The sequence below is a fragment of the Sitodiplosis mosellana genome, unplaced genomic scaffold (genome assembly GCF_009176505.1).
Source record: "Sitodiplosis mosellana isolate CC-2019 unplaced genomic scaffold, AAFC_SMos_1.0 Smas_scaffold_6226, whole genome shotgun sequence".
Lineage (NCBI taxonomy): Eukaryota > Metazoa > Arthropoda > Insecta > Diptera > Cecidomyiidae > Sitodiplosis > Sitodiplosis mosellana.
The window spans coordinates 13862075-13874731 of NW_022601467.1; the positions used below are offsets into that span (position 1 = coordinate 13862075).

The window sequence follows — 12657 nt, forward strand, 5'->3', positions numbered from 1 at the left end:
ATTGCCCATTGCTTATAAATCATTTCGAGAGAGACAGACACACAAACACACACACACACACACACAGAGAGAGAGAGAGAGAGAGAGAGAGAGAGATACAGCGCTGAGTAGCACAACACACAATCAAATTCCACTAAAAATACAGCAAAAATGTCAGCTGCTAAAATAATTAACATGAATGATTTGCGCTTCAACTAAAACACATGGATTTATTCTTTTTCTCTCCCCCTCACCAGATAATTATTCATGTTTTGCGATACCAAGCACTTTATCATGGTCGTTCTTAAATTTGAGATCGTATTTATTTGCTGTTTGTGTATGCATATAGTCAACATGGTTTTTTTTTCAATCTCGTTGTTGTTCTGTGTACGGAACATGAAATTTATTTTGAGTAAGTGATATCGACCTTTTGGAACTACCCAACAGACACACGCATCCATATATATCGGCCATGTATTAAAATGTATAAATTGTAGTAAAGAGCTCGGTGCAAAAAATGTGTATATCATATGCTTGCACGCGCGCTCACACACACACGCAAATACACGGCCAGTTTCGAATAATTTGGCATTTTTGCATTCAAGTTTGATTTATTGTCAAATAAATATTGACAAATGTTACACCATGTCATTGAATGGATTGGGTGTATGATGCGCTATGGCTTGGTGGCTCTCGAAGCACGGTATTTACATGATAAAAAACCATACATAAATGATAGCAAAGATTATTGGGTGTATGAAGTGTAATATTTCGATGGTTGGTGCATATACACAACTCGTTTTTTTCGCTTACTTTCCTTTGGCATTTGTCGAATAACTTTGTGTGTCCTGGTGGAGTTTGTAGTGTGACAACACACGTACACATGGACAACGTGAAAAAATAAAAAGTTTTACGAGCGTAAAACGGACTTTTCCGCACAAGTATTTTTTTAAAGTTGATGTCCTCAAAGTAATCATGTAAAATGACCCATAAAGTATATTTTTAAATGAAAAAAAGTTGAAAATAAAAATTAAAAAGAAGACCATCATGGTTGACCAATCATTTAACACGGCTAACGATAAGAAAATGATATAAAAAACCAGAAAATGCATTTTGAAATGAAAAAAGTTGAAAAAAAATTCAAAAAAATATAGAAAAAAAGTCAATCATGGTCGGCCATCGTGTTATAAATCATTTAACACGGATTAACATGATAAAATCGTGTTAAAACAAATCAAAAATCCGTTATATGATAACAAATCAAAAAAATCCAAGGGTCCCCCCTTGGGTGAAATTCTATGACATCCGAAAATTACCAGATGAACTAGTCCAATTTGGCCCAACTTTTGATACATCCAAGGTATTTACTAATAGTGACTCCTGGCCAAATTTGAGCGAAATCGTTCAAGCGGTTCGAAAGTTATCGTGGACACAACCAAAAATCGTAGTTTTTGGGCCATCATGGTCGGCCATCATGTTATAAACCATTTAACACTGCCCAATATTATAAAACTATGTGAGAACGATACAACAATCCACTCTAGGTTGATGAAAAAAGACATTTTTTTTTCGACATAATCCAAGGGTGATTTTCTATGATGTCCCAAAAGTACCAGATCCCAAGCGCGACTCCACACTTCGCTTCTAAATGTGACACCGTAGTAAGTGTGGGCATACGTTTTTCGAATAAGCGACAAAGAGAAAGGAAACAAGTGCGCGTATATTAGTCGCTACATTGAGAAGCATCGCATCAGGCTACTCACTACCACACGCGCACTTGTTTCCATTCTCTTTGTCGCTTATTCGCAAAACGTATGCCCACACTTACTACGGTGTCACATTTAAAAGCTAAGTGTGGAGTTGCGCTTGGGATGAACTGGTTCAATTTGGCCCAACTTTTGATACATCCAAGATATTTACTAATTGTGAATCCTGGAAAATTTTGAGCGAAATCGCTTGAGCGGTTCGAAAGTTATCGTGGACACAACAAAAATTAGCACACTTTTTATCACGTCGATCGCTATACTTTTCTCACACACTTCGTGTGCGGAAAAGTAAAAATATAAGCAAATAAAATACTTTTTTTTTTTTTGAGTTTTCAAGTTTCCATCGCTGTGGCAATGGCGGCAATATAATTCTACCGTTTTATTTTAAAAATTTTAATTAAGTCGATTGAAAAATATTACTAGTCGCACACCTACGCCAGTATCACTGTGAGAGTATGCCAAAAATGTGCACGCCGAATAACTGTGGCAACCTTTTTTCGGATTACTTACAGTAGCCACCGAACCATATTGCCACTACAAAGGTAACCGATGAAGTCTAGTTGCCACCACAGATAGAGAATCCTTTCACAGTTACCATGCTACTATATAACCGGCAGTGAGCTTATGGAACCAGTTAAGCTTTCAAACTATTTTCAAATATTTTCTACAAATGCCATCCATCACTTTCACGATGCCGTTCGTCCGTTTTTTCTTTCTTTCTCGTTTGTCTCTCTTCATCCGTCTTCTCTTTATCCCACACTCGCACACATTCTATTTCGTTTCCATCTCATTTCGGGGTTAGCACAGCTGCAATACATCTAGTGCCGGCTAATGAAGTGCTTAAAGTTTTAGATTTTAATAAATTTTACACGAAAAATAGAAGCACAGCAAAGCCATTCGCAACTGCAAAACATGATAGTTCGTTAACTGTGCGCGCAGACAAATCTAATAAATATATGTATGTGTTTGAGAACGAGCGAGTAAGAGAGAGACAGAGAGAGAGAGAGCTCATGTAACGAATGGCGGTCATGATTTCTGTGAATAAATTCTGAAACAAGTTCACAAGATCGTTTATATGCATTGAAGCACATTCCTTATAAATCTTCATAAATTTTAACACTAGCTTAACAGTGATTTCAAACTTTTCGAAAGCGAATTTCTCTTTCTCTCACTCACTCACTCATTCGTTGTCTTTCTCTCTATCCTTCTCGTTTGATGCAGCTTTATTTACAAGTGAGCACCTTTCGTGAACTTCAACTAGATTCTCTCATCATCCATTATTTCTGTACACGTGGAACTAATTCGAAATCTATAATTTATGTAACTTTTTGACTCAAAATCACCTGAAATACGATAGATTCAAAGGGCACAACTATATTCGCATCCAGGCGCACTACTTTTATTCGCTTGTTCTTCGGTTGCCATTGCAAATAGCTTCATAAATTCACGTGCACTTTTGATCTGGTAGAAAAGTTGAACACCACACTGTATATGTAGCATAGAGTATTCTTCTTCAACGGCAATATTATCACAAAGATACCAATAAATCGATAGGAAAAAAAACATTCAATTATTTTCAATATACGCAGCAATGTGTGCATGTCGTACACATGAAACATTTATTTATTGGCAAAAATTCAGTGGCAACCGAGCATAATATTTAAAGTTTTCCGTCCCTCTAATGACAATAAATACTTTTCCCGTCGAATTTTAGATGAGGACATTTATCTACATATAGCATGCCCCATGTCATTGATTACACACTGTGTCCAATGTTATATTTTAGAATTTGTTACGCTTCGCAGTTGAAAATTGAAATGAAATTAGGTTGAAAATTTCAGCAAATTATTATTGGTGCAAACACATATAAATTACTAGTCATAAATAATTTTGGCAGGATTTTTAATCCTGAATAAAAATGTTTGGGCTGTCATTGACTAAACCATTTGAGCCTTTTAATATTGATGCATTATTTTAATTTTCTGCGTAAAACGATGTAAACTCTAATTTGAATTAAAGTATGTGATGTGTTCAAATTGCGCGACAAATTCAAGATTCATTTTATAGGAGATGGACTTAATCTTACGTTACAAAATAAAAATTATTCACATTTATGTGAAACGAGGACCATTTTCAATGGAAACACATATAATTATAATTGGATTAATTTGGCCGAAATCACTGTGTGAGCACGATGTCAAATGTTATATTGCTTGATTCATTCCGACGTTGGATCCTATAAAATTCTATCTGAATAAAATTATTTAAAACATCATTTGAAATGAAGTCGTAATCATTTGATCAAAAGCGTCAGCCAAAATTCGCTTATGATAAAAGCTAAAATGATCGGCCATTAAGTATGTTCGAGCGTAAAATTAAGTATACAAACACACACAGCTGAATCTCATTGCTAACTGATGTGTAATGTCAACGTGTAAGCAATCTGAGCGCTCTCATAGTCATTCTTTTCGGCGAAGCACCTGATTTCCATTGAGCTCTCCTCAAAATTTGACGTCTTTGGTATACTGCATTTGACAAAGAGCCAGTCACAGTTTAGTTCGACTTGGTTTTCCGAGTGTTTGTCACGAATAGGTTGGGTAACAAACAGCGATTGTATGCTTCACAAACGCATCTCCATAACGATATCGCGGATACGATCAGTGGCGCGTAAAATTGAGTTAAAGTCAAAATGTGAAAGCCATTGCTATCTTCACTAGCGACTAAAACGATTGCGACACATGCCATATTTTGTAAATCTTCGGCTTTGTACATTTAATATTTGGCCAACCAATATTACATTGGTGTTTATCGTTCGTGTGCTTTTCTCTCTCTCTCTCTCTCTCTCTTTCTCTCTCCCTCTTGTCGGCATCACTTTAAAAATATACCGATGCAATTGCCACGCACAACAACAAATATTCAAATATAACGTCAAAAATTGTAAATTCGTCATTAGCTGAAATGGGTGAAGAATCGTTTATTTTTAACATTTTAATTAAAATGGAATTCTGTCTAACTTAATTCGGATTTGTTGTGGAGGATGCCACCGTAATCGAAAATGTCTGCAACATCGAGTTTGTGACACAGAAAATTGGAACGATGAAACGGCAACCGGCGAATGCTTGTTTGTCTTTCCACGCTCGCTCTCCCATCATGCCGCTTTTAATTGAGGTGAACGAAAAGCGCAACAAATGCGAATATGCCAAGATGGTGCCGGCTAGCTGCAACAGAAGAAGAAGAAAAAAATGTTCGGTCCGTTTAGAAGATGAACAATCAAATTTTTTACCGAAAAAAAGGTTTGCAGCGTTTTGTTGCTGCTGTTGTTGTTCGTTCTTGTGCTCCACTGCTGCTCACATCCTCTAATTACACATCTTCTTTTGGCCGTAACCTAGATTGTGCTCCAAATAAATGCTTTTAAGCCGAATCGAATTAAAATCTCACGGAACGATAATAAAGATGTTGTGCAAGTAAAATATCTCGTCAACAAAATTGAATCTGTTTCATGATGAACAAAGCGGCTTTAATGTTATCTGTATCTCGTGACCCGAACAATCTAGCCCCATCGGCAGATGCTCGTATGTGCGCGCATCACGCTCTAAAAACAACATCGGAAATTCAATTTCAAAAACGATTCAATCTAATATTTGTTTATTTTTTGAAGAAGAAATTTATTTAGAAGCAACATTCGCTTCAAATTTCCAAAAACACAAAAGAATCAACATTTTGCTCATTCTTCGCAAGAGTTTTTCTTCTCGAAGAAGGAAAAGAAGACAAAATACGTGCGAAGGAGTTTGTAAGGAATAAACACATCTTGGGATAAATACTTGATGCATCACTTATGTTATCTTGTAAACAAGCTGTAAATTGATACCTCGTACTTTCCACGACCGATTGAACACTGATGCTGAGCTTGTTGCTAATCTGTAAATTAACAGATTGACGCATTTATTTGAAGAAACACAATTTTCTATGAAAAACTTCACTTTCTCGTTAAAATTGACTATAATGATATACTGTAGATTCGTTCTCTGTGATTTTCTCTTGAATTTCCGAAGCAATGCGCTCATCTTCATCAGATTGATTAAAGACTTCAACAAACTTTCATTGAGTGATTTGTATAATCAGTAAAATTCATTTCATATTTTAGTTCATGCGGAAAATGATGACTTGACTATATGAGATATCACCATTTTTTCCTTACTTTGATGGTTCTCTTTCACATATGCACATCCACAGTTAGAGCACATGGAAAATTTCGAAAATACAGTTTTCCTTTATTCTGTCTGTCGATTCAAAGGCTCGAGTCAATGTGTATCGTGCGGAACGATTGAATAACCGTCGTCGTGAATTCACTCCCTTTAACTCGAAAAAAAGTATCGAAAATCGAATCGATCGACTGTTTAGCTGAGATGGCAAACAGTCTTGATAAAAGAGACTTTACTTCATAGAAACCGATTATCCGACCTTTCAATTTCAACAAACATCGACATTCAAAAGTGAGTGATAACGAACACGACGAATGTGTATTGTGCGAAAGCCAATGGTAAATAACGTGCCAACGTACTCCACAAGATTTATATCTAATTTTATTAACATCAAGCAGATTAAGGGAAATTTCATCTTCAAATAGACGAAGAAGACACACGGTGACAGTCCCCATTGGCTACCTTATTTGTATATGTATAGAGGCAGAGAAAAGAGAAAGTGAGTGTCTTTACACACACACATACACCGACAGCGAGAGAGAAGAGAGAGAGAGAAGAAGAAGTAGAGAGACGAGATACTCTTCGTTAAGCATCATCGTTGTTTATGTTTGTCACTTCTCTATGGGAGCGAGAACTTGTTTGCATAAATATCTTTTTTGTGTCACTTGCTTAAGCCTGACATTTTGTTCTTTTCCGGGTAATTGAATCTATCGTTTGGTCTCATTTCACTTATTCCATTTCCATGGCTCGTTAACGAATAAATTCGTTGCGTTGCGATATTCATGATCCCATCTGCGCTTCAACGTTCTGTTTGATTTTTTTGCTTTTCTCCTTCACCTTCGTCTTCTTCTTCTTCTTCTTCTTCTTCTTCATCATCATCGTTCCACTCATCCATTCACTCTCCAGCTCTGCACCAAGGATAATCTTCGAACTGTTTTGCATCCGTTTCGCACATGCTTTTGTTAACACAGACAGTATTATCCTACTGATCCTGCTGGTCGATAAGGATGACTCATATGAATTTACATTTCAAAGCATTTCTAAGTTGATTCCACAATTAATTATGGCATCACATTAATTAGATTACTTGGTAATGCCTTTATAACATACTTGGATTTTGGCAACCAACACATTTCAACATTGCTTGATCGCATTGCTTGTTAATTACATTTCCTTGATCGAAAATTAGCCGGTTTAGTTTTCGTGAACGATTCCGAAATGGTCGTGTTCAGAAAAGGGGTGAGGGTTGCCATGCAATTTGTGGCTTGGCTTAGATTACTCAAGCATTGGGCTTGATTACTTTACAATTCAAGTGACACTGATTGAAATTCAAATAGAACCTACTCATGAATGTTCCCTACTTTGCACCGGGATTGACATAAATGCTGGAAAATTATGTCAACCATTGCAAGACATTCAGGTAGTTCATTATTTCAAGCCAGTGTGGTTACTGTGTCAAGTTTCCATTATTTTTGCGTAGCGAAATTTCTCGCAAAAGAAAAAAAGACTTGAATATAGAACGGTTTAGATTCACCATTCAGCCCAACGGTATTATATTTATTGAATTGATGTGTATTGCAAACAATGGATTACTAATCCAAATGAAATCTAAACTAAATTCAAAATTCATACAACAATTCAATTTCAGTTGGATATGCTGTTCCAATTTTAAATCCAACGCAATTTCATTCGCAACGAATATTTGAAAAAAAGAGGCGTAATAACAACTTTTATTCGAGATAGTTTCGCTTGATATGATTGTTTTCATTAAGCGAACGAGCGCATTTTGAATCGAGCACTGTAGCTTTGTGTGGTTGTAGAGAATGGAATGAATAAAATTTTTAAAATAAATTCTAGTAATCTTGACCGTTCATCTAAACGCGGAAGATAAATTGAATCGATACTCTTGTGTTCAGCGCTTTACTTCTGTTTAATAACCTCTTTTTGATGGGAATGGTACATGGCATCTATTTTTTTTTCTGTAACTAAACGAAGCCTAATGTATCAATACACAAAGTATACATTTATGTACACAAAGTGACTTTACATTTTTTCTTTATTCAAATCCAGTATTTTTGTTTGTTGCATCAAATTGAAAGTCATATCATTCGTTCTGTCTATTTGAAATCGCAGGCTTAAAGAGAATTTAAATTGGTTTTCAGGCGATTCTAAAGGCAAACAACATATAGATGTTCGTGTACTTAACTGTACGGTTTCGTATGTATACCTAAAGTGCTATTGTGAATGACGCGTAAATTGTGCGCATGACATTTGCCCGTGTGACAGTCCGTTTGACGTGTAAGCAATACTCACATACACTCGGTAAACAACTCAGAAAAAATGCTGGTGCATTTTCAAGTATCGTATCAATTATAAAATAATTGTTTAAATTAGGACTTAATAAATTGCAATTGAAATTAAATTGAGTGGAATTCCGACATTTTTTTCCGTCTCTCTTACTCTCTCGCGTCATAAAAGCGTTGCGTGTTTTTTTAGTGTATAGAAATGGCAGTCGTTCAGCCGAAAAAAGATCATTTGTTAGCATTGAAAGTGATGCGATTGACGAGGCCCACGTTAGTTTCGCCCGATGTGTTTGTGTCGGAGTCAACCGATTTGCCCGGAAATTTATTCAATCAATTGCGTGAAAATGATGCGACAAACGTGAAGGGATCGGACATTGCCGGTGGTCAATTCATGCTATTGCCACAAAGTTTTGGTAATATTTATTTGGGCGAGACATTCTCCAGTTATATTTGCCTGCACAACTGTACAACGCATCCGGTGGAATCGGTGTCGGTATCAGCCGAATTGCAATCAGATAAGGCAAAAATATCGTTGCCCATCAATGAAAATAAACCGATGAATATTACATTGAATGCAAATGAAACGATTGACGATGTAATCCACCATGAAGTGCGTGAAATTGGTGTACATATTTTGGTGTGCGAAGTCCATTATAAAACACCAGCCGGTCTCGATGAGAGTTTTCGGAAATTTTTTAAATTCCATGTACTCAAGCCGTTGGATGTGCAAACGAAATTCTATAATGCCGAAACCGATGAAGTCTATTTAGAAGTGCAAATACAAAATATCACCGCCGGTCCGATATGCTTGGAAACTGTTGAGCTGCAAAATACCGATAAATACACCGTCACATCGTTGAATACACTATCGAATGGGGAATCTGTGTTTAAATCAAAAAATATGCTGCAACCGCAGAACTCGTGTCAATTTTTGTACTGTATTAAACCGATACCGGAGCTGGCTGGCAATTTGAAACAATTGAAATTGGAAAAAAATATCGGAAAATTGGACATTTTGTGGCGTTCCAATTTAGGTGAACGAGGTCGATTACAAACCAGTCAATTGGAACGCAGCCCCATCGAATATGGTGACATTCGATTGACGGTAATTGAAGCCAAAAACATTGTGAAAATTGGCGAAGTATTCGATTTTATGTGTCGTGTCACGAACACCAGCGAACGCGTCATGGAATTGCAATTAAAACTGAACGCCAAACCGGAATTAGGGTGTCAATATACGGGTTCAACGGATTTTTTACTCGGCACCATCGAACCCGAAGCCAGCAAAGATTTTCGATTGAGCGTATTCCCTGTTAAAATTGGCCTGATTTCGGTAACACAACTCCAACTCACCGACACATTCCTGAAACGAACCTACGAATTTGAGGACATTGTCCAAGTGCTGGTCGTTGACAAAGACTATTGTGATGATGAAGAATTCGAAATGGATAAATACGTACGATATGATTCAGATAAACCGGCGGCAGCGCCAGCCGTATAGCGACCAGATCGTGTAACGAAGAACAAAGACAACCAGTCCATTGGATCCAATCAAATAATTTAAATCTGTGCATTACTTAGCAAATTATAAAACATGCGAAACCATTCGCTGCCCGAGATTATAATAAATTCGAGGCGGTCATGTTTTTATCTCGTGTTTGAAATAAAATTAGCTTTAGCATAAAAACGCAAAACTGAAAAAATCTGTTTGTTTTTTCTTTCTTTTCCAAATTGCCATTTGAATTCCTCGGTGGAAAGCACACGATGAGAGACGAAACATTATATATTTAGCATGTGGCGGATTCATTTGCATGAGAAGATGTAGATTTTTCGGGTGAGTTAAATGAACAGTCTGAACAATGAATGGGCTAATTTGTATGCATTCGTAAAATGAAAACTGTGATATTCCATGGAGCGTCGCATCTGTATTTTCGCTTTCATCCGCTCCACACATACACACATCCAGTGACATTGATAAATTATAATTAATGTTTAATGTTAATTGATTATTCGTTAAATATTCACATGCAAACACGCATACACTCATTCATTCTCTATTTTATGCGTTTACGCATAACAAAACAAAAGCCTCTTCCGACAACAACAACCGAAAAAAATCACCTCACAACTCATTTCCACACATTGCATGCATTTCAACCAGAGATCTCATTTTGTATACGCCTATATCTCGAGATATTAGTAGCTCCTATTTTTAGGCGATAGCTGTGCATATTTTTTAATAGCAGCTACCAAACGAATACACAAACAAAGACACAACAACGGAGAAAACACAAGCAAGAGAGATGCAGATTTTTGTTTTATTTATTTACCGTTATTTATCAACAATCCTGTCTATATCAACGCATTGCCACTGTACATAGTACAGAGACGTAAAATGTTCGCCATTTAGTTTTACATTTCCAATACATTCCACATAGAGATTTTTGTTTTCTTTATTTTTTATTATTTGTAAACAAATTTGCCTATCTTTTTGCATTACCTCTGAACATTTAGTATGGACATAAGCTATGCACAGAGGCAATGCAAAAAGATAGGCAGATTTGTTTACAAACAACAGAAAATACGGAATCACAATATGTAATGTATACAATCCTATGCTTTGACGTTTGTCACAATATAAGCGCCACCAAGTCTATGGAAAATGAACTATGCAATACTATATGGAATGATGATGTTGAACGTTTTCCGAGCGTTCAAATTGAATACATTGGACTTATACGAAAAAAAGAATCATGGCACAGATGGCGCTTTATTTTATGCATTCCACACACATTGTGATTCCGGAAAATAAACAAAACAAAAATCCCCATAACTAATGTTTTGGCAATGTAAATTGTGCATTCGTTCGGTAGCTGCTATTGAAAAATAAACAAAGTCATCGCCAAAAAATTGGAGCTATTAATATCTCGAGATATAGGCGTATACAAAATGAGATCTCTGATTTCAACAACGAAATGTTCCGTTTCCATCATCGTCGTAAAAATAAATGAAATATTCATCCTCATTTGATTGTTTCGGTGCGCTTTCTTCTCCTAGAATTTGTTTTCGCACTTGAAACGATTGCTTTCATTTCCAATTTTTCCGCTGTCAAGAGTTTTGACAGCGATTGTAATTTTCGGTTTATAATGGAAATTATAATTTTTGCCAGATTTCTTTTTCTCTCCTCTCGTGTTCCGTATGTGTGTGTGTGTGTCTTTTTTGCTCGGCAAAGCGCGTCGTTTATGTTTACAAATAAATTCTAATACACACACACACACCGTGTCAGTGAAGTTGCTTGGGCGCATAAACATCAGTGTAAACAAACGAAAATTATGCTTTATTTTTAATCATTTTCGGATGTAATGAAAGGAAGAGAAAAAGACGGCCGCCGCACTCACATCCGTCATCCGCTACAACCAACAACATCAGTATAACAACGTTACTGACATCAAATGTAATCATAAAAGATGAAATAAAACATATTGTATCCCGTCCTCCCTATCCAGGATCTACACATTACTGTTCGGTTTCAGTTTGCGTATGTATGTGCGTGTGCGTGTAGACGTTGTTGAGAATTTATCTTTATATTTATACTGAATAATCTCATAAAGTACATTATTCTTGATTAAATGCGAAGTGAAGAAAGAAATTCACATATGTGTTTACTGTAATCGGTGGGTTGTTGTGTTCCTGTTTTTGTCTATTGTGTGTATACGTTTCGTGCTAAAAACACATCTTTCGTTCTTCGAAATCACAGTGATTCCTTTCGCGTTGTCGTCACCATAATTATTCCAAACACTGATGAACTCAACTCAAACGAACTGCAGCTCGAGGGGGATGGGACGGAAGTGATAAAGCGTGGGTCTGAGTGAGAAATGTGCGTGTTGCTATGTTCTGACAAACTGTCGCTCAGAAATGAAAAAAAAGGTAATGCCAGGGATTGTGCACGTTGAATTGTCGGATTTTTGTTCATCATCAGTTTACCTTTTGCTCATTTTAAACTGTATTTTTGTTGATTTCCCTTGATTTTTTTTCTGTCGCTGTAGTCGGGTTTTGTAATTTTTCACCGACCAAATATAACTTCGACATTCAGTTGATGGCAAAATGAAATAAATAAAGCACAGACTGGCCATAACCCGCTTTTATCCATTTACTCTCACTCTCAAACACCCTCGGCATATAAACTAGTCATTGAACCTCCCCGAATAGTAAAAACGTTTAACCAGCTCAAAACAAACACCAACGAGAAAATAATTCACTACAAAACGATAAGATAGCTGAAATCTGGACCACTCGCGTGAATGGTAGAGAGAGATAGAGAGAGAGAGAGAGAGAGAGAGAGAGAAATGGACAGAAAAATGGACGAGAGGGAATTGGAATACGAAAGCGGAACCGAAAAGCACTACA

General features: G+C 36.5%; 1 protein-coding gene across 1 annotated transcript; it reads left to right on the top strand.

Annotated features, from left to right (window-relative positions):
• The first annotated feature begins 8225 nt into the window (after nt 1-8225).
• Nucleotides 8226-9897, top strand: LOC129578485 (probable trafficking protein particle complex subunit 13 homolog). Its single transcript, XM_055467171.1, has one exon. It carries the CDS (start codon nt 8453-8455, stop codon nt 9749-9751), a length of 1299 nt encoding a protein of 432 aa, XP_055323146.1. The 5' UTR covers nt 8226-8452; the 3' UTR covers nt 9752-9897.
• The last annotated feature ends 2760 nt before the right edge of the window (nt 9898-12657 follow it).